This window comes from Pelophylax lessonae (genome assembly GCF_965119305.1).
Source record: "Pelophylax lessonae genome assembly, chromosome: 5".
NCBI classification, from domain to species: Eukaryota; Metazoa; Chordata; class Amphibia; order Anura; family Ranidae; genus Pelophylax; species Pelophylax lessonae.
This window is the reverse complement of record NC_138772.1, coordinates 140,752,640-140,776,173: the sequence shown is the minus strand read 5'-3', so window position 1 is coordinate 140,776,173 and position 23,534 is coordinate 140,752,640. Positions and strand designations below refer to the sequence as shown.

The 23,534-nt window shown below is 42.4% G+C and overlaps 1 protein-coding gene across 1 annotated transcript in view; it reads left to right on the top strand.

Annotated features, from left to right (window-relative positions):
• Nucleotides 1-23,534, top strand: part of SCRN1 (secernin 1) — a 51,887-nt gene that overhangs the window by 27,103 nt on the left and 1,250 nt on the right. Inside the window, exons 3-8 of the mRNA XM_082259482.1 lie at nucleotides 4,767-4,948; nucleotides 7,212-7,408; nucleotides 11,860-12,051; nucleotides 16,202-16,358; nucleotides 17,770-17,926; nucleotides 21,334-21,493. Of these exons, the coding sequence (XP_082115608.1) occupies nucleotides 4,767-4,948; nucleotides 7,212-7,408; nucleotides 11,860-12,051; nucleotides 16,202-16,358; nucleotides 17,770-17,926; nucleotides 21,334-21,492 (1,044 nt within the window). The 3' untranslated portion in view covers nucleotide 21,493. The remainder of the gene's footprint in view (nucleotides 1-4,766; nucleotides 4,949-7,211; nucleotides 7,409-11,859; nucleotides 12,052-16,201; nucleotides 16,359-17,769; nucleotides 17,927-21,333; nucleotides 21,494-23,534) is intronic.

The window sequence follows — 23,534 nt, the reverse complement described above, 5'->3', positions numbered from 1 at the left end:
ACTTTCGTGTCCTGTGGAGTAGCCCTATTCGTGGTGGGTCCTTGCTTGTTTATACATTTGGTTAGAGTCAGACATCCCCGCAGGACACCGATAGCCAGTACCTGGCGTGTTCCTTTAGACTTTCCCGGCTGGTCTCCTGTAGACTTACTTCCCTCATCTTTACCCCAAACTGGAGGAAACAAGTGGAGTGATTACAGCATAGGAATTTCGAGCTTTTAGCTTCTAAGTGTTATTTGACCTTCTTGTAAAAAGGGGGTCAGACATCTCTGGTGGGTTCACATCCATTACTAGAGCACTGGCGGTGAAGATACAAGGACATCCCTATATGGAAGCATGTTATTGGTGTTGGGTTACAGTCACACTGAACATTATTCACTCATTTATTTGTCCTTATTTTTTATGCTCACCACTTAATATTAACTGTGGATGGGCTTTAATCCTAACCATTTAAATCTGTATGTTGGTTTATTATTGTGGTGATTTAACATGTAACATGTGAGCGCCATACTTAATGTTTGTAGTTATAAATTGCGGTGTATTATTTACTGGTATAAAGGGGCAGCCACACCTATCCAGATAATATATACATTAAGGCAGTGGTCCTCAACTCCAGTCCTCGGGGCCCACTAACAGGCCAGATTTTAAGTATTACCTTGGGGAGATGCAGACTAGAATACTGCAATCACTGAGCAGCAAATGAGATCACCTGTGATGTAATTTAGTTATCTTGCAAACCTGGCCTTTTAGTGGGCCCGAGGACCGGAGTTGAGGACCACTGCATTAAGGCACCACACACCACCAATATTTTTTTTTCACATGCAATTTATTACTTTCGTGTTTTATCGTCTCTGTTGGTAAAAAGGACCAACTTCTAAATGTAAGGTTTTAACTATAGAATGAGCCAGTCCTCACCAGGCTTTAAATCTAGGGTGGTATCTGGCTAGCCTAAGGCTCTATGTTGGTACATTGGTATCAAGGCCAAGACGCATAACGTGTAGTGCAACCATCACCAGTGCCGTAAAACTACCCATTGTCCTTACCTCAAGGCCTTGATTCGTGTGTACATGGAGTGTTATCCTATTGTTGGAGGTAGGAAATCTCAGTCCTTCTTCTTTGTTCCCGATACACTAACAAGAATGAAATAACCGATCCGAGGTAACAAGATCCCTTTGTCAGAAGCCAAACAGCTGTCATTGCCACCTGGAAACCTAGATGCAGAAATCGCTCTGTCAGAGACCCTGGCACATTTAAATCGCTGGTTGATGTAATAACCTACTGGGAGCTGGCTAGAAATTTAAATTCCACTGTTGTCGAATACTATCTAGCCAAGTTGTTGGGGTTGGAACACTTGTTGTTTGCCCTGGAAGCACCGGCGAGGGTTCTGGGTGGGCGTTCTGTCCCGATTCTCACACTAGCTAGAGTGGTGTGGCGGGGGGCCAAGAAGATTACTGATACAAGTGACACTGCCGTTGCCTCTTTGGCACAACCCAATGTTCCCTGGTCTCCAGTCGTTTCTGGATTTTAGGTTCTGGGAGGGTAAAGGAATCTCAACCCTGGGGGATGTTTATGCGGGTAATCTGATTGTCACCTTTCAGTCACTAAGGGACAGGTGTGATCTCCCCCATAGCGCCTTCTATAGGTATCTCCAGCTTCCTCATGCACTTCATTCACGGTTTGGTTCAAATAAGGTTATTCTTTCTGATTATCTGCTCATTGGTATTTTGCGTTCTCAGGGGCCCAGGGGTCTAATTTCTACAATTTATCTACATTTGTTGTCAGCCACGGTTAACGGCAATCCACTGGTGGTACGCACCAAGTGGCAGCAACTTATCCCTGACTTGATGGACGAGGACTGGGAGGAGGCGTGTTCGACGCACCTCTTGGTCTCTCCGGCTGTCAACAACAGGTTGATCCATCTGTACATGCTACACCAGTCTTATTTGACCCCGGTGTGGCTGCATGCTATGCATAGACTTCCGACCCCTGCGTGTACTAGGTGCACCCACCTGCGTGCGGATTTTGTTCATGTCATGTGGCAGTGTCCGGTCATTGCGCGGTACTGGCAGAGGGTGACAGAGGTTCTTTCCTCGGTCCTGTCTGACGCGGTGCCGTGCACACCCATGGTCTGTTTGCTGGGAGTATTGGATGAGGAGCGATGGTCGCTACACACTAGAACATTGCTGCAGGAGGCTTTGTTTATGGCACGTAAGGCTGTTGCCCTGAAATGGATTCAACCCGCTCCTCCTTCACTACGCATGTGGCTACAGTTAGTCAACCAGGTGTTACCCTATGAAAAGCTGGTGTTTGAACACAGAGGCTGCCCGGCCAAGTATGATTAAGTCTGGGGGGTTTGGTGCTCCTCTGATCTTACCAATTCTTCCACCTAGATGTGGTTAAATTTCAGTGAACCCTTTTCATCTGGTTTTGATGTATTGACTTACATGTTCTGTTGGCCTGATTTACCATGTATTGTGTTTTTTTGTGTTGTGCATTCTGTTATTCATGACGACTTGCTTGCATATCATGTATACCGTGGACACTACCTTTACAGTATGCTTAATTGAATTGATGCACCGTTTTTGTATGTGCATTATTTGATTTGTTGGCATTCCTGTTGAGTGCCTTAATGTTTGTATCTATCTTGTTTTTTTACTTCTCTGTCAATAAAAAGAGTTAAAAAAAAAATTTAATTCCAGTTCTGGGTGGAAAAATCTTTAAAAGTGGTCCTAGATAAATCTGACCTCTGCTTCAGTGGGAGATTTTGTGCTACAAAATATGCTAGATGATGGTGGGGGAATGAAACAAGGTGCACCAGACTTGAATCTTTGAGTCTTATGTGTCCCTCTTATGGCGCTTTTCCACTGCTGGTACCGCATGGTATAGGGTCGGAACGGTTCGGTACGGTACAGTATAGGTTTGCTTTTCCACTGCATGGAACCGAACGGTACGGTACGGTACGGTACGGCTCTGAAAAAACAGTACCTACTCGATTGTGGTTCCAACAGGTACCAAACTGGTACCATATCCCACAATCCTTTGCATGCAGTCACTACTAGCCACTGATTGGTCAGAGAATCCCACCCACCCCGTTGTTATCCCACCCACTTAACTTTAGTACTACTTTAGTGGAAAAGCAAACCTATACCGTACCGTACCGAACCGTTTCAACACTATACCATGCGGTACCAGCAGTGGAAAAGCAAACCGGGCCAAGCAGGGCCGAGTAGAGCCGAGCCGGTACGAGCCGGTACTTGCAGTGGAAAAGTGCCATTAGTGCCTGGCCCCTTCTATGTATTAAAAGTTTAAATATTTTGTTCATCGCACTTTTTTTTTGGAGACTAAGGGAAAGCTAAAATGGTAAATGTTCCTTGCTTTAGCCTTCAGTTAAGACTTTTTTTTCCAGGATGTACTAACGTGTACCATTTTTGCTGATTCCTGCCCAGTGATTACTCAAACATTTCTGACTTTCCATTGCCTATTGTCATTTCCCTGTAAGGAGCAGAAAGCCATAAAAAGGTACACAAAGAACAGCCAAGCATGTGCAGGAGAAAGAAGAGAACATTGTGCTCTGCTTGATGAATAGGCTCATGCTGTAGCTTGTCACACCGTGAGCCGGACCTGAATTACTAGCTGGTCATGTGATCACCCAGGTTTACAGGTCCTCATATTGTGGTTCTCATTTATTGTATTATTTTGTGCTTTGTTGTTCCTTTTTTTTTGTTTGTGCAATAAAATATGGGAACCTTGGCAGAATAAATTGTACGTTTTAAAACATTACATTTTTGTGTGTTATATACAGTATATTTCAAAACCAAAACACGGACTGGTAATATATATATATATATATATATATATATATATATATATTACTGTTAATAATATAAGAACATGAATAATTTACTACAACTTCCATACAGCAAGGTACAATCTGCTGTTCTATGTTATTTGGCTGGAAATAGGCCGAGGCTGGGGTAAACTATATTGACATTTAGTGGGTTCAGTCAGTCTAACGTCTCTTGTGTTTGCAAAATTTTATTCCCACAATAAAAGCGGGACTTTGGCCCATTCTACAACATCTAATTGTAAGCACATCTCCACTGCATTCTGCAAGTGCTGCACAGCTGTCTGTGATGGGGTGACAACAATTCTGCTCTGCTCCTGAATTCAGAGCAGCATTGTCACCATGTCGGATGTGTCTGCCTACTGCTTTCTGGAGTGACAGCACTGCCTTTGTTGCTGAAACACTTACATTGTTACTAGATTTGGGAACTATTTAGACTGCCATATAGAAACCTTTAGATATACTTCAATATACCTTCATCTAAAATGTATTATATTTATATCATTTTATCAAACTCCTAGTATACTAATTAAAATGGTATTCATGCTTATTTTCCGTAAGCCACTTTTAGGTTCTCTTTGCATCTAAATCTGTGGCATATTATATTATACAACCATAACTTCATTTGTACTGCCATTTGCCTCATGGAGACATTTTTTTCTCGGGAATGAAAACCCATCCAGCTTAGCGTGTCATAGATGATCAGGTCTGCAACAGCCAAAAAAGGGATAAGGCTCATAATGCATTAGCACTTTGCCGTAACCTGTATAAATTGTGTTTCCATTCAGTGGTATATACAAGGCGTCGTGCACTGCGCACAGAAATTACAATTGTGTCTTTTCCTTACCATTAAAAATATAGTCCACATACCATGTTGTCATTTGTTACCTAAATCTGTAAAGTCTATTTTATTGTTATTTTCCAGTGCACATACTTGGAAATTGGCCAGGTTGCCCAAACTCATTCTGTAATACTGAGTAAACCAGCTTGGATGTGGGGTGCTGAGATGGGAGCCAATGAACATGGAGTCTGCATTGGAAATGTAGCCATTACCACAAGACAGGCTGCTGAGGGTTCAAAGTTTTTGCTGGCAATGGATCTTGTTAGGTAAGTGGTTTGGGCTTTTTAGGACTGTGGAGCAGATGTTGATATGAAGCACTTTTGAGCGAAATAAATGTCTGCTAGCACAAGAGAAGATTGACAGCACTGTGAATAAAAGGCAATTAGGATGTTTATTGAACAGAAGTATCCTAAATAGCGGACATCATGGACATACAGGCAGCAAGATGGTTAACGCGTTTCACAAAAAGATTTGCTTAGTCATAACATAGACGAGCACCCAACTTCCAGGCTTTCATTACTCATACCTGAGCTGCTTTTAGTCCATCATTGTTTAATGACACCCTGACTGCCATTGGGAATCAGGATGAAATCCTTGGACCTATTGTCAGACCCTATGCTGGTGCATTGGGTTCTGGGTTCCTCCTGGTGCATGACAATGCCCGGCCCCATATAGTGAGAGTATGCAACCAGTTCCTTGATGATAAAGCAATTGATACCAATGAATGGCCCCCACGCTTCCCTGACTTAAATCCAATAGAACACCTCTGGGACATTATGTTTCGGTCCATCAGACACCGCCAGGTTGCACTTCAGTCTCTTCAGGAGCTCAGTGATGTCCTGGTCCAGATCTTGGAGGAAATACCCCAGGACATCATCCATCATCTCATTAGGAGCATGCCCCAACGTTGTCAGGCAAGCATAGAAGCACGCCGGGGCCATGCAAACTACTGAGGACCATTCTGAGACGCTGCAATGAAATTTCAAGAAAATGGACTCGCCTGCTGTATCATTTTTTTTCCCTTGGATTTTGGGGGGGTCTTTGAATTCAGCCCTCTGTAGGTTGATAATTTTCATTTCCATCAAAAGATGTGGCATCCTTTCATTCCTAACACATTACCCAATCAATATCACTATAGTTAGCCAGCATGAGATTTTTCCCTATTGAGATCTGATGTGTTTTCAAAGTGTTAGGCTGGCCATACACTATACAATTTTCTTATTCAATTTCCTTTAGATTTACCTTAAACTATGTAGTGCAAGGGCCTGCCTGACTGCATACAAATTTAAAGTGTTTAGGTTTGACCCTATATTACATGGTTTTGGTAAATCTAAAGGAAAGTTGAACAAGAAAATTGTATAGTGTATGGCCAGCCTTACTTTCATTTTTTTGAGCAGTGTATTTTTATTTTGATCATATTTTAAAAGCCCTATTTATTTGGTTAATAGTCAGTACTGTACCATCGATACGTATATTACATATTTACTGTTCTGTATAATGATTCATTTGATATCATGTTTAAACAAGATGTTAAGTGTCGGTTCACACTAGGGCGACACGACTTCAGGCGAGTTATGCTGTCGCCCGTGCACCGCGACTTTGGCGCGGCTTGCAACGACTTCACATAATGGAAGTCAATGCAAGTCGCTCCGATGTCGCCCCGAAGTAGTGCAGGAACCTTTTTCTAAGGCGGAGCGACTTGAGTCGCTCCTATTAGAACGGTTCCAATTGCACAGCACGGTCCGCTACTTGTCAGGCGACCAAGTCGCCTGACAAGTCAGAACAGTGTGAACCGGCACTAATCTAATTGTTTAATTTTGTCCCTACTTCTTCTTTTTTTTTTTTTGGATAGAGTGGAGAAGGATTAGAACACTTGTCAGTTTTTATTGCGGCCTGTGCTCCTGTTATGGAGACTCATCCTCTCTATTTGTCCTGGTTACCATTATCAGTCAAAGTGAAAGTAAAAGAAAATCCCCAAATTTTGGGTTGCCCCCAGAAAAGTAATAGAGGGGAAATCTTCCAATGAGGACACTAGTTCTGGTGAACTGGGGGGGTCCCCAAGGAATTCAATTAATTTGCAAGGATTTCCTCTTACTTCCTGTTTTGGCTATAAGACAGGAAGTGAGGTGTATCTCCCAGATGGGACACAGGTGGAAAAAAATTAAACCAAAAGGGGTTATAACCCCCCCCCCCCCTTACTCTATCCAAATAGAAAAATATATAGTTCTACTGTAAGGGATATTGTCAAGTTATAATTATATATTCTTCTTACTTAAAACCTTGAGTATATTATATATTATATTACTAACAATTTGTTACTTGTACTATGTCAAGAAATACTAATAAAAAAGAAAAAAGGAAAAAAAAAAAAAACTGTTAGTGTTCAATTGGACACAGATGGGAAAAAAAAAAGGAAACATGTCAGGGGTTTTATTCATTCCCTACTCTATCCAAAAGTTTGGATTGAGAGATAATTTCGTTTTGCGAGTTTCTTATGGTGCCATTTATTGTTTTTTTTTTTTTTTTCAGACTTGGCCTTGAACGTGGAACAAATGCCAAAGAGGCTCTTCATGTAATAGTGTCTTTACTAGAGGAGCACGGTCAAGGGGGAAGCTACTTCCCGACCGGAGATCAGGGATTCCAAGGTGCCTTTCTCATTGTGGATAGGTCAGAGTCCTGGTTACTGGAGACTGTGGGGAAATTTTGGGCTGCTGAAAAAATTACAGGTTCGTGACCATTGATCTACATTAATGTCCTCTGTTCATGCATTGGAGATAGTCATTTCATTTCTGGATGTTTGTCTTCACAAATAAGAGGCAGATTTCATGACAGTGCAGTGTTTAGGGAAATTGTACTTCGTCAGGGGTAACACTGAGAGTGTTGTAGTCATCAAGCCTCTTCATCTCTTTAGCAGTCTAAATGGCTATAGCTGTCACAGGTCATCTAGGCACAGCAAGGTGACATGTGCATTCATCTGCTTGCATGCATTCCTAAACCTCACGACCAAACCTGGACATTTCATTGCGGAATGGAACCATTCACACTATGATAATGCGTATTATTGCACAGTACATGCATCGCTGCTCAGTGATGTGAGTTATTGTGAATAGAACCTCATCGCACCTCCAAAATGTTCATGGGTTGCAGTGCAGCAGAACAAATGATGTCCTTTGTGTTGTGGTGCAAAAAAATAAATAAATAAACCGACTGCGCCTATTTTTTCATGTGCTGAGGCGAGTTGCAGCCCATTAATATTAAAATGCAGCTGTGCTTTGGTGTGAATGAGTGTTACTTTTTTTTTTCTTTACAATATTCCTTTAAAGAATACTGTACAGTAAAAATACACTCACCGGCCACTTGTATACCTGTTTAATCGCTTGGTAACACAAATTGCCAATCAGCCAATAACACGGCAGCAACTCATTGCATTTAGGCATCTAGACGTGGTGAAGACGACTTGCTGAAGTTCAAACCAAGCATCTGAATGGGGAAGAAAGGGGATTTAAGTGACTTTGAACATGACATGGTTGTTGGTGCCAGATGTGCTTGTCTGAGTATTTAAAAAACTGCTGATCTACTGGGATTATCTCTTGGTTGTACAGAGAATAGTCCAGAAAAGAGAAAATATCTAGTGAGTGACAGTTGTGTGGATAAAAATGCCTTGTTGATGTCCGAAGTCAGCGGCGAATGGGAAGACTGGTTCAAGATGATAGACGGGCAACAGTGACTCAAATAACCACTTGTTACAACCAAGGTGTGCAGAATACCATCTCTGAACGCACAACACATTGAACCTTAAAGCAAATGGGCTCCAGCAGCAGAAGATCACACCAGGTGCCACTCCTGTCAGCTAAGAACAGGAAACTGAGGATACAATTCTCACAGGCTCAAATTGGAAAATTGGAAAAATGTTGCCTGGTCTGATAAGCCTCGATTTCAGCTGTGGCATTCAGATGGAAGGGTCAGAATTTGGCGTAAACGACATGAAAGCATGGATCCATCCTGCCTTGTATCAACAGTTTAGGCTGGTGATGGTGGTGTAAGGATGTAGGGGATATTTTCTTGGCACACTTTGGGCCCCTTAGTACCATTTGAGCATCGTTTAAATGGCAGGGCCTACCTGAGTATTGTTGCTGACCATGTCCATCCCTTTATGACTACAGTGTACCCATCTTCTGATGGCTCCTTCCAGCAGGGTATTGTCACAAAGCTCAAATCATCTCACCACTGGTTTCTTGAACATGACAATAAGTTCACTGTACTCCAATGGCCTCCAAAGTCACCAGATCTCAATCCGATGGAGCACCTTTGGGATGTGGTGGAACGGAAGATTTGCATCATAGATGTGCAGCCGACAAATCTGCAGCAACTGTGTGATGCTATCAGGTCAAAATGGACCAAAATCTCTGAGGACTGTTTCTAACACCTGGTTGAATCTATGCCACGAAGGATTCAGGCAGTTCTGCAGGCAAAATGAGATCCAACTCAGTACTAGAAAGATGTACCTAATAAAGTGGCCAGGGAGTGTATATAAAACTCCTTTTATGCATCCCTTGCAAAGTAAATGAGTTTTACAAAGCATCTGATGTGATTCTGTTTAGATGAGCTGTAACATATCAGCCAAAAACTGAAATTTGGCTTGCAGTTATAGGTGCACATTAAGGGTTAAAGTGAACCCCTGGATTGCCCATATAAGGTAAGGCAAAGCAATCCCTAGCAGCACATATACCACCCCTTTACCCCTTCCCCCTCCCCTCTCCCTTCCCTTCCTTCCCCTTCCCTCCCCTTCCCTTCCTTTCCCTTCCCTGCCCTTCCCTTCTCTTCCTTTCCCTCCATTTCCCTTCCCTCCCTTTCCCTTCCCTTCCCTTCCTTCCCCTTCCCTTTCCCATCAATCCATGTAAGCAAAAAAAAACAAAAACTTGTTACTTTCAGTTATGATGCAGCAAAGGACCTTCTTCCCTTTTCTCCTTTGTGACAACACCGGTGCATGGTGATTGTCTGGTAAAGTTATTGGGTAGTTTTGGGGTTCAGAGTTAGTCCCGGTTCTCACATATGCGTTGTGAGACATCGCATGTGATCCGCAGTGCACTCTTTTGAAAATCACATGTCTGTGCATTGCAAATTCAGCCATACAGATTGTATGGCTGAATTTGCATCGCATTCGGACCAAAGTTGCACAGGACCCTTTTTTTGGTCCGCACCAGAATTTGATTGCATGGTAGTTCACACCTAGGCGATCTGATTCATGACCAAACTGACAGTTCGCACTGCGATATCCAAACTGATCTGGGGGTGTCATTAACTCTGTATGGACACTCCCAGCGATTCGCATATGGCAGTGTGATCTGCCTGCGAGTCGGGTGCAATGCGGGAACCCGCAGTGGATTCCCAGGGTTCCCGCATCGCATATGTGTGAACCGGCACTAAAATTTAGGAGGTTATAGTGGATCTAAACCAAAGAACAACATTTTTAAATATTGCAGCTTGCCAGTCCTTCGATGTAATGACTGCATTCATTTTAATTTCAGGCTAAGAACATTTTCAGTACATAAAATAAGTGTAATTCTTTCCAGAAATGCAAAGTCGTCATGTCTTGAGAATTAAAATGAAAGTTAAAACAATGAAGAATAAATAAAGTGACCCCTGGGCTACCCACGTGTATGAATCCTCTAGATATAATGTTTAACCACTTTAACTCTGCTCACATTGCTGCTACTGCAGCAATGTGGCTCGTTATCGTGGACTCAGCCCCTTGTGGGCGGCGCGCGCGTGCCGCCGGAGGCTCGCTCCCGTTGTTTTCAGTCACAGCGGGAGTCGGGCCAGGGGAGGAGCGGCGGCGATCCCCGCTGCTCTTCCCCGATCGTCGGGGAATCTAGTTTACACAAGCGGGCGGATCTCCTAAGTGACAGGCAGGGTCAGATTGCAGGGTTCAGCATAGCTGAACCCTTGATCTGTCCTTGTGTCACTCAGTCACCTCCCCCCCACACGTTAGTAAGCACCAGGCATACATTAACCCCTCCCTCTCCAATAAAATTAACCCCTTCCCTGCCAGTGTCATTTTTACAGTAACAGTGCATATTTATAGCACTGATTACTGTAGTAATGTCACTGGTACCCCCAAAAGTGTCAGTCAAGGGTCCGATCTGTCCGCCGCAATGTCGCAGTCCCGCAAAAAAAAATCGCAGATCGCCGCCATTACGCGTTAAAAAAAAAAAACACCAAAAATGACAGAAATCTTTCCCTTAGTTAGTAAACGCAATAACTTTTGCGCAAACCAATCAAAATACGCTTATTGTGATTTTTTTTTACCAAACATAGGTAGCAGAAAACAAATTGGCCAAAAATGTAAAAAAATTTTGATTTTTACATTTTTTGGGGGGGGGGGGGGAATTTCATATAAAAAAATGTTAAAAATATTGTTATTTTTTCAAAATAAACGCTTTGTTTATAGCGCAAAAAGTAAAAATCGCACAGGTGATCAAATACCACCAAAAGAAAGCTCTGTTTGTGGGGAAAAAAAGGACTTAAATTTCGTTTAGGTACGGCGTCGCACGACCGCACAATTGTCAGTTAAAGTCGCACAGTGCCGAATCGCAAAAAGTGGCCTGGACGTAAGACAGCAAAATCCTCCGGTGGTAAAGTGGTTAATATGCAACAAAAATCTAATAATCAGCAAAAAGTTAATAATCAAAGGTTGCTGTAACACACAATGTGTTCCCACAGTGTGAAAATGTATACAATAGTGATGATATTGCGCAGCCAATAAACAAAGTGAAACATCAAAAGTGACTTTGGATAAGGCTAACATTAACATAAACAATCGCTATACATGTATTATAGTATTGTGTATGGGTTTAGATGCACTTTAATGGTTAAGGTTAGATGTTAATAATAAATGATGGGTCATATTGGGTTGGAGATCAGCGACATTTAGGGTCAGTATCTAAATCTGTTTTAGCACTGAAAGCTACAACACTGCGAATGAACATGCAAACCTCACAAATCTTTTATTGTAACACAGTATGGGGCATATTTATAAAGCAGTGACTCTGACAATCAATCCAGGTGATTCACCATTGATAAATTTTTGGTGAAAGTCACATTCACTGCTTCATAAATATGCCCCCCGATTGTACAAGCTTGTATTTACCTGTTTGAATTTCTTCTTGTTATATAGATGGTGTGAGATGGATCTGCAACCATTTATCACTAAAGACACAACTAGATCTGGAACACCCAGAACTTCGGAAATATGCACAAAGCCAGGGATGGTGGAGTGAAGATAAAGAATTTAACTTCTCTGAAACCTTTTCAGAAGGTGACATTGGAGATCATTGTTCAAGGAAGGAGACCTTAGAGAACCAGTATGGTAAACACTTTTTCTATTTATGGAATAGATTCTAGACTTAGTAAATGCACTTTGAACAGCAATGGTAATATGCAAAGTGAATTTGCACATAGAAGCTAATTCAATTTTAGCTTAATGATCACATCACCAAAATGTGAAGTCTGATTGGTTGTTCTGGATTACTGCACTGTGCATATTGGGGTTCACATTACTCAAACAGACCCTGGGATGCAAAAGAATAAAAACCAGCAAACATGAAGCCTGACTTTCCCTTGATCTCCATACAGACCTGAATCATCTGCTCTTTGCCACTAGATGGTGCTGTGCATATAGAACATATACAATGTTCAGTACTACGGTAATAAGATAAAGAAATGATGTCCTGCTTGAAATCTCATATTTATTTCATTATTACAGGTATTTTTATAGCAATGACAATTTGCGCATCTCTTTACATACTTTTCAATCACATACATACACTCACATACATCCCTGCCTTTAAAAAGCTTACTATCAAAGGTCTTTATCTTACATGCACACTAGACCTAGTTTAGATTGGAACCAATTAACCTACCAGCATGTGTTGGGAGTGTGGGAGGAAAGCTATGCAAGCACAAGGAGACCAGCATGTTTTGGGAGTGTGGGAGGAAAGTTATGCAAGTACAAGGAGAACAAACTAGTATTTTGACTAGGATATGAAATTGAAAATATAGTGCTGCAAGTCAGAAGTGCTAACCACTAAGCCAGGGGTCTCCAAACTTTTGAAACAAAGGGCCAGTTTACTGTTCTTCAGACTTTAGGGGGGCCAGACTATGGCCAGTAGGAGTAGAAAATGTCCTGGCGTCCAGTGGGAGTAAACAATGACCTATCTTTGGTGTCCGTATGAGGACTAGGGCCCCATCATTGGTGTCGAAGGAAAGAATTCTGCCCCAACATTGGTGTTTGTGGAGGGAATTGTGCCCTTTGATGGTGTCAGGGGGGAGGAATAGTACCCATTGTTGTATCAATAGAAGAATAATGCCTAATTGTTGGTGTCAATGGAAGGAATTGTGCCTCATCGTTGGTGTCAGTGGGGGGAGTTGTGCCCTTTTGATGGTGTCAGTGGAAGGAATAGTGCCTCTTTGTTGGTGTCAGTGGATGGAATGGTGCCCCATCGTTGGTGTCAGTGGGAGGAGTTGTGCCCTTTTGATGGTGTCAATGGAAGTAATAGTGCCCCTTTGTTGGTGTCAGTGGATGGAATGGTGCCCCAAGGGCTGGTTAAAGGCAAGCAAAGGGCTGAAACCGGCCCCAGGGTCACCACTGCACTGAGCTATTGTAAATCCAACACTGTTTTCTTCTAACACCCAAAATCGCTTTCATGACTCACCGCATCTGATTTGTAACTCATTTTCCTTTTGAGGCAGATAACAGTTGATTAAAAAATGCATTATAATTATACATATCCAAGGTTATGCAAATATATGTTGCATTGTTGGCTTAATGTGGCGTTCTTCTTTAAAGGGGTTGTGAAGCGATAAAAATACAAAATCATTACTTTTAACTTTTATCTGACACAGAGTTTAAACATAGCTGGAGGGTAACATGGAACATATAGAAGTTCGGATGTAAACAAAGGTAGTTTTTTTTTACTGGCCTTTTAGAAGAGAAGTTCTGAAATTAAAAAACGCAAACCTACATACTCACCTAGGCGGATGCAGCATCAGTCTGATTCTGTATCTGTCCCCTGCCGACTCTAGACTGAGAACTGAGCGATCAAAGACTGATGATTGCTCAGTTTTAGGTCTTCAGTGAGCAGAGAGTGGTGACTGTCAGTCACTGGCTCTCCGCACTGCCCCTCCAGCACTCACTGGAGCACTGGGTGGGAGCAGCTGGCTCAGTCTCCCAGCTGCTCACTGAGAGGCTGACCCAGCTGCCAGTCAGGAATCTGGGTGCATACCAACATTAAAGTCATAATTACTGCAAAATCTGGACTGGCTGAGCGACAAATATGAGTCACAGGAGTGCAGCACTAAGTGCACTCTTGTGACCTACAGGAGAAGTATGGCCAAAATAACTTTTTCCCCTACTTTTCCTTAAAAATACAACAAAACAGTGCCATTTGCTGAAGTGGTTGGTGTAGTGTGATCCCACTTGGCCTACAGTATATACTGCGATACTCTTTTCTCCATAGCCCACTGTGTCTCTCATTAGCATCTTTTTTTCTCTCTCCATATATGATGAGCTAAGGTTTGGGCTGAATCTGCAGAAAGCAGTCACATGATTACAGGCCACTGGCACAATCTGCTGTGACCAGGGACTTCTGTGCCCTGCAGGCTCACATAATGAAGGACGGGAATGTTGACCGATATTGTCAAAATATGGGCATATTGGGCGATGATGTCACTAGCATTCCTGCCCCCCTTGTTACATTGCAAGGTGGGGAATTCTGCGAGTGTAGCCATATGTGTGCCCCATGAGTGTTCTATACAGTCACATGCATCTAAAACGTGCCTTATTGCCATGTGCTAAAATGTATGTAGCACCCTCCTAGGTAGGTGCTAGAGAGTAAGTATAGTTTTGAATCCTGTCTGCTTACCAGAAGGATTGCAGGTAAATCTTTATTGTTCTCAGCCTACCAGAGAGCAGGATCTGTTAGTGAGGTCTGCTCAATGTGCTCAGGTCTGAGGTCTGCTCAATGTGCACCTCATTCTGTCTGCAGAGTGCTTCACAATGGTCCAATAGGGAGGCATATTAGACAGTGGGAGGAAACCTGACAAATGAGTGCACAGACATTTAGTACAGCCCTTGTGATTTGGCAGAGCAAAAGTGCCTCGGTGCATGCTGGGATACTGTATATATGCCAGGAGCAAATGTGCTTGGGGTCTTTCGTCTGGATAGCGGAGTCCCGAAGGAAGGGGGCGGCTGCCTCCTTCACTGTAGAGGTGCCATACGGCCTCAGGTAGTTGACCGGAGGGCCTAGAGAGAGTTGGAGAGGAACTGAACCTGGAGGTCCTGTGGAGCTGACTGAGAGGGGAGACACTGAAGGATCTGATTCTGCAGTACAGTGCGTACAGATCTGTGTCAAGGGGCCTGACCTGAGGGAGGCCACCTCTGCAGCTTGAAGAGTCAGTGGATGGGTGTCAGTAAAGGGGATGCTGGTGAGTGTCCTGAAACGAATGTTGTTCAAGTCTATTGCTGGAGAGACTTGAGAAAGGAGACTTAACCCTTTCCATACATGTGGCAGTATGGTTCAAGCAGTGCAGCTGCTTCCACCAGCAACCTGGTGAGGGCAAGTGAGAGTTGTCCTTATGCATTGTGAATAGTTACAGTTGGAGTATCCCACTATTCCCTTCTCCTATCCAAGTTCCAAAATAAACATTAAAAACCAATACCATTGGACTGTTTATTGAGTGACGAGCCATCGGGAGTAAGGAGGGATGTGTGAACTGTTCCCTAAGTGACTGTGTGCTGGTAAACAGAGGAGGCCCAACAAGTCATCATACAGCAAGCCCTACGGGGACAGTGCTACATGTGTTTCTTGCTTGCTTGCCATGGGTGAAGAACTTTCGATGTCTATTAAACCACATAGAATAGGGGAATATTACAGATTCTGTTCCGTTTTTTATTTCTGCCTGTGACTCCATTAGAGAGTTCTTTTTTCACCTGTCATCCATAGGACATCAGGATAAGAAATGAGGGAATGGGGTCACCAATACAAGAAGGCACAGAAAGCTCCGGGGCAAAGTAAAAGCCTACAAGCAGAAAAGGCTGTCCGCTGCTCCCAAGCCCTGTATGCTGGTCACCACCCCTAACTAGCTGGGTGCCAAAGACAAATAAGGGCTCATCTTCACCCCAAAGTAAGCAAAAATCCAAAAGAAAGAACCTGGGACACATTGTAAAGGCCATCGTGAATAAAGCTTTATTTTTCCAAATGAAACCCCGCTTGAGGCTTCATGTTGCTTCACTCTAGCCAATAGATATGGAGCTATGTGAACGATGCCACAAATTTTAAATAAAACACACATTCCTGTCAATAATATTAACTCATCAATCTTCAAAGATTATTATATTTTATCTAGACACAGGTTAATTTAGGTGCTTGATGGACAAGATTTATTATCCATGTCACATTGTTGTGGAGGATCCTTTTTATAAACGACCACGTTTTAGTTTGTGTATCTTTTTCCTCTAGAATTGACGGTGGAATCGGTGATAAACATCCTTCGTAACAAAAGTAGTGGAAATTGTGTGAACACCTTTGTAACTACAGCTAGTTCAGTGTCTGTTCTACCTCAGGATGAGAAACGGCCTTGTATCCACTTCCTTACTGGCACACCGGACCCCTCAAGGTATATTTTATTTATTACAGGTACTTCTACACCGCCGACAATTTACATATACTATATTGTACATTCACATCAGCTCCTGTCCTCAAAGAGCTTATAATCTAAGGTCCCTAACTCCCATTCAGACATACACATACTAGGGCCAATATAGACAGGAGCCAATTAGCCAACCAGCATGTCTTAGGAGTGTGGGAGAAAACTGGAGTACCCGGAGAAACTTCACGCAGGTACTGGCAGAACACGCAAACTCCAGGCAGGTAGTGCCGTGGTTGGAATGCAAACTGGGGACCCAAAGTTAACCCTTCTGTATCAGGACAGCAAAAACTAGATCAGATTGTGGAATCTTGCCCCTCTCCTGTTGTGCATAACATACAGGTGGCGTGATTCGGTAGTCTTCAGAAAACAATGTAATTGATAACAGCACAGGTGGAGAGCAGAGAAAGTTATTAGCTTACGGGATTTCCAGCAAGATCAACAGGTATTTTTCTTTAACTTACCAAACCGATATAGCAAAACTCTTCCAGTGGTATATTTACAAAACCAAAAAGGATCAAATAAGTTTATTATTAGGGACCTTAGACACGGGAACGCTTAGCTCTGTTCTGCAGGGCATCCGTGAGTAGATTTCTTGCTGAATCAGAGCTGAATGGGATGAATGTCAGTTTTGTGACCTCCATGCCCATTCAGTTTTTTATCTGCACCTTGACAGTGGATTGTGGTGGCTCTGTTTTGTATCTAAGGGCTACCGGATGTAAGCGAACTGTGTGTCTGTGTGTCTCTGATCTGGTCACTTTTAGGTCCAGAAAAACAGAAAATGGAGATGAACAGACATGTTGGTAGTCAGAGGAAAAAGAACAAAGTCTGTTTATATCCGCCTTCCTATATACCTCCATGGAGAAGGTCACAACCATAGATCTGATGGCATCCATCTGAAAAACTTGTAGGTGGACCTGATCAGAGAGCCTGTGTCAAGGCGCCCTTAGGGCTCACATACACTTTTAACTGACTTGACTTATGCTGGCCATACACTATACGAAAAAATAGTTCAAACGGGTTTTCGAATAACAAATTCAGCCGTGACAGCAAACGATACTGCCATCATGTAATGAGCAAATTTCGATCGATAAATCGTTCAATGGACATAAATTATTCAGTTTTTTTGTCTGTTTTGTCACATATGCGCAGTGCAAACAGTTCAATTTTTAACAGGCGAGAAAAGAAAAATCTCAATTTATTGTTCGTTCGGCAGAATTTTCCAACCTACTTCTTTTTTTTTTGTCTCTGAAAAGTTTAAATTGATTTTTTTTATTTGTGCCCATTAACTGGAACTGTCCAAATGACAGATTTTTGAACAATTTGCGGCTAGTGTATGACCAGCATTAGTGTAGACCTTGTCATTTCTGTTGGTTTCCAGGTCTGTATTTAAACCCTTTATATTTGTGGAAGATGTGAAAGCAGTCCCAAAGGTCCAGTCATCTTGTGCTGAAGACTGTCATCATGAACATTCAGAATATAAACATGAACTGTACGAAGCTCATCAGTGCGCTATATCTTTAATGGGAAATGACACAGTAAGTGACTTTGTAATCAGAAGTTATCATTTCATAATTACTAAAATATTGTCTGATTGTATTGCCATTTAAAGAATTATGACTATTTTTTTTTTTTTAGTTTTGTCTAGCGTAGGGAAGGTTTGAAATCACAGCAATTTTTATTGTTGTCTGTGTTACTATTGGGTAGATGCGCTCTATCTGTCCTGGTGACCATTTTCACTAAGACTGGATTTGGTGGAGCTGTGTATATTAACCAATCGCCTTCTAGGTTTGAGCCTAGGTTCACATTGAGACGGGTTTGAAATGATTTCAAACTGGCATTTTCAGTCTGACTTCGGGGGCAATTTTACAGACCTATGTGCAGGTTCCTGCACAGATGTTTATTGAAATTGCCCCCCGTAGTTGCCAAAAGTAGTGCAGAAACTACTTTTGGGAATCGGTGCGGCGTTGCAAAGTCTGCGTTGCACCGATTCGAACGGTGCCATTGCCAGCAATTGACTGTAATTTGACATGAAATTTTACATGTCAAATCGGACCAAAGTGAACCATGGGCTAATTGTCAAAGCCTAACTAAAAAAGCTGAGGTTAGAAGCTGATTGGTTACTATGCACAGCTGCACCAGATTCTGTCTTCTGCAGTTTTAGTAAATTTCCCCAAAGTGTTTGGAATTTAAAAATTTGACAGTTGTCATCAGAATAAGAAGTGAGGGGAAATCTTCCATTGGGAACTTGTATTTGGATGACAACTCTCTCTAAAAGGGGAATTACCCTCACTTTGGAGTGATTTCCTCAGGCAGTAATTTACTGCCTTGAATCACAGATTTACAGGTAGTATGACTTCAGCAGAAATACTCTGTCATGGCTCCGCTCCAGCCTCCCCACTAGGCCTAGATAGGTTAGGCTGCTGCCAGGGATCTCTTCGGAGGGCCATTTGGCATCTGGCATGCATTAGGCAGAATGATGTGGCAGTACAGTGGTCAAACAGGTGTGTGTGTGTGTGTGTGTGTGTCAATGGAGGCAGTGGGCACCCAGTCACTGTTAGGCCCTTGTCACCAGGCTTTTTGAGTCCTACAGGGTGTTGGGCTGTTTTTGTGTATAGTGGCAATTGGACGGGCCACTGTATCACAGATTTAGAGTAGGCACCTGCAGAATATGTGGCAGCAAGCTGTGTCTGTTGCCGGTGAGCAGAACTTAAGCAGGTGCAGGGGGACGACAGGTCACTGTGTTCCTCCTGTTCACAGAGGCTTGTGCTGCTGTTGTCCAGTTTTACTTAGTAACCAGACAACTCTTTATTTACAGTCATAGAAAAAATGCTAAAAACTTGGGCCACGTGGGAACTCCCTGAACAGTGGTACACAGTGCAGGCCAAACCCCTAGGTACATCACTGCTTTTTTTTCACCTCCTGGCTTTCTAGATGTTTCCATATGCCCAACAAGAAAAGGACAGAGAAAGAAAGGCTTATAGTTGTAAAAACATATCTTTATTAAAGAGGTTGTAAACCAAAAAATACACCTGAAAGAAAAACACATTATGAGCTAGTATGCATTGCATTAGAACGAAGCCCCGAAGCACCGACTGCTCACTTCTCCCATGGGTGACATGTTCTGTCACCCTTCTTCCGGGTTCGCGGCATCCGGCCATCTGATTGGCTGGACCCGCGATTACGTCACTCCCGCGCGGGAGCCGACGGTCACGGCACGGGGCTCTGAAGGAACGCACCAGCGGCCGTTCCTTCAGAGCGCATGCGCCAGTGATGTCACTGGCTGCATTTAAGGTAAATATCTCCTAAACGGTACATGTTTAGGAGATATTTACAGTACCTATAGGTAAGCCTTATCATAGGCTTACCTATAGGTACAACTTGCAGAGGAGGGTTTACTTCCTCTTTAAAAAAAACATCAGACATAAAACCAATCTAGTTGTGCTCAAAAGAAAAATGCTTATCCCAGCACTAGAAAAATGACAATATTTCACCACTACATATCCTGAGCTGCGTCAGTGCATTTGACCACCCACCCCTCAAAGTGCATACTGATATCAGAGTACCTTTCCCCGCACCCAGCACATTTCGTCTCTCCGGATGTCATCAGGAGAAGACTGCTGGTTGAGAACCACTGCTATTGGTGAATAAGCCAGCTTTCTGTGCTGTGGTGTTCCTCCTTTCAGGATAACTGTATGTTGTGCATTTCACAGAACTCAGGGAAATTTGTCTATGTTGCTTGTCAGATACTTCAAAGACTAGCAGTTTAAGGTCTTTGCCACAGCAGTGGCCGCCTTATACTGCAGTTGCTGGTGTTTGCCGTGAAGAGACCTGTGCATTGTGCTAGAACGACTCATTGTATCTTGTCATTTTGGGACATTCCAAAAAGTAAAAAAAAAAAGTAATTTATTTTTTTTGAAATACCAAACTTTGCAATACAGTGCAGTGTGTTGCAACAAGCTGGCCAGAAATGCAGCTTGTTCCTGCTTTTCTAGTGGTGTGAACTGTACTCCTAGGACTCAGGGCACATTGCCCTGTCTATGCATTCGGACTGCGTTTAGCAAGGCCGTTTAGCAAGGCTGTCCAGCTCAGCCCATTCCATATAATGTGAATGGGCCCGAACGGTCATTGTGAACTCTGTTCCCTTATGGCCACTGCTGTTTATGTTATAAACCATTATATTATGCACATTACACTAATTGCGTCCTCATCTACAGATCTTTAAAACTGTGTTTGTTTTTTTTTGCCATGCATGAGCCAGTGTCTGATAGATAGATAGATAGATAGATAGATAGATAGATAGATAGATAGATAGATAGATAGATAGATAGATAGATAGATAGATGTGCTAAAAATCCAACCTCTAAATGGCCAAACATTTGTGATCAATTTAGGTAGAGTGATCACAAAAAGGCAATTTATCATCAATTAAAATATCCAACAATTCAACACACACAGAATTGTTTCATACTGAAAATACTGATGGGAAATACAGTCAATTAAAAAAATCAAATTAATCTGCATTATAATTGGTTTAATGAGACATGCATATACTGTATTTGTTCAATCAATCAGAAGTGTTTAATAAATACAATCCATAAAATAGATAATAAAACTCTGCCAGTGCTAGATGACTTGGCATTAACATTAATGTTAGACCTCTCTAATTCAAACAATTTGAGGGTTTCTGGATTTGTATTCAATTTTATCAGTTTCATTTAATTGAATAATTGGTAAAATGATCATATTGATATATGTTTGGCCACTATGACTCAGCATTACCATAAAGCATGTACCCAGGTTTGGGCTTTTTCAGGTCCAGGAGGATGATTTTGACAGAAAAAATGTATATGGAGTCATCTTGCTGGACCTGCTGTTGGGCACATGGGGCAATTTGATATAATCAATTAAGTACAATGTTGCTGTTTTCACTGTGTTTGTGTAGGAAGCAGGAGATAAACTTCTGTGCACCATGCTAAACCTGGAGAAGCAAGGTATAGATGCCATGGAAGACATGCTCAATAGTTCAAATCCATTAGACCCTGCAGAAGTAGTAGATCTTTTCTTTGACTGCGTTGACACAGAGATCAAATTCTACAAATGAGGTAAACTACATTTTATGGATTGTTGACAATAAGGCTGTTAACAGCAAAGTAGATAATTTCCCGGCCAGAACCTGTTGCAGGCAGCATTTTTCTAAGAGTCATTAGCTGCTACTTGTCCCCTAAAACACAAAGCGAGTCATTTTTGTGTGACCTTTAATTCATATACATGGTGATTGCGCAGTTAGAACTGTGAACAGGCAGGCTTTACTGAGTAAAGTCTCTTCTGCAATAAAATACACCTACCCACCTGTTTTGTAATCCTCTGTGGAATGTACACTGAAGCTGCACATTGATTTGAGGGGAACTAGGTGACAGACTGAGTTAAGAGGCTACCCTGCATTAAAGAATGAAAGGACCAGCTCGATCTCTTCAGATCCAGGCAAACCATTACTCCCAGTAGAGTAAACCAAAGACCCGCTCTCTACAGCAGTATGGGGAAGTGGGGATGCTTTTCTACAGCAGGGACAGGGAAGCTGGTCAGTGTTGATAGAAGATGGCTGGAGCCAAATGATATCCGCAGCTCCACAGAATTTGTCCACAGGATACTTATTAGTCATTCACTCCACAAATCTGGCCCTTATGGAAGTGTGGCAAGAAGAAAGCCATAGGAAGTTCTGTTTGCAGTTTGCGAGAAGCTATGGGGGGGGGGGGGGGGGGGTGGACACAGCAGACATGTGGAAGAAGGTGCTCTGGTCAGATGAGACCAAAATTAAATTTGTGGCGGAAAACTAACACTGCACATCACCCTGAACACACCATCTTCCCTGTGAAACATGGTGGTAGCAGCATCATGTTGTAAGGATGCTTTTCTTCAGCAGGGACAGGGAAGCTGGTCAGAGTTAATGGGAAGATGAATAGAGCCAAATACAGGCCAATCTTAGAAGAAAACCTGTTAGAGTCTGCAAAAGACTTGAGACTGGGGCGGAGGTTCACCTTCCAGCAGGACAATGACTCTAGACATACAGCCAGAGCTACAATGGAATGGTTTAGATCAAAGTATATTCACGTGTTAGAATGGCCCAGTCAAAGTCCAGACCTAAATCCGATTGAGAATTTGCTGTTCACAGATGCTCTCCATCCAGTCTGCCAGAGCTTGAACTATTTTGCAAAGAATGGGCAAAAATTTCACTCTCTGGAAGCGCAAAGCTGGTAGAGACATCCCAAAAAAGAATTGCAACTGTAATTACAGCAAAAGGTGGTTCTACAAAGTATTGACTCAGGGGGGGCTGAATACAAATGCACGCCACACTTCTCACATATTTATTTGATAAATGGTTTTCAAAAATGTTTTACATTTTCCTTTTACTTCACAATTATATGCCTCTTTGTGTTGGTCCATCACATAATTTCCTAATAAAATACATTTTTGGTTGTTGCATAATAAAATGGAAAATTTCAAAGGGTATGAATACTTTTTCAAGGTACTGTAAGTCACACTCAGAGTAGGCTATGTGACAGGATTTTAGTTGACATGGACTAAGATCTCTATTTTCACTGAACACATTCTTACCTGTCATGGGCAGCTTCAGCTGCAAATAGCAAAGTGTACAAGGTGGCGAAGGGTGAAGTCTGGCTTTTAACAAGGAAATCTGTGCATTACTTGCATACCAGTGGAACCAATATTCTAAGGGGGCAAGGGTGCACTACTACTTATATTCTCTTAAAGCGTTTGTTACCCCAACACTTCATATTCCTGATATGTGCCTGCTCTACCATGTACTTGTATGAGAAAGTATCCTGTTCTCTTTGTATTGCTTCCTTTATGTGAAATCCCTGATGATCCTGCCAGTCCCTCTGATTTCCTATTAAAAACTTACAAAGAGAACAGGTCAGTGGCTGGCGAGGCATTGGCTAGTATCAGAGCCAGATACAACCCCCACATGATTTGGTGAATAAACCCCACATCACCATTTAGTGAATAAACCCCCACAGCATAGCCAAGTGCTGAGAGATTAAAAACTTCATCTTCAGCCAATTGGCTGCAGGCAGTCAATCAGATTCCCCCAGAAATATGCGTCTGGTGAAAGAAAACTATTGGACA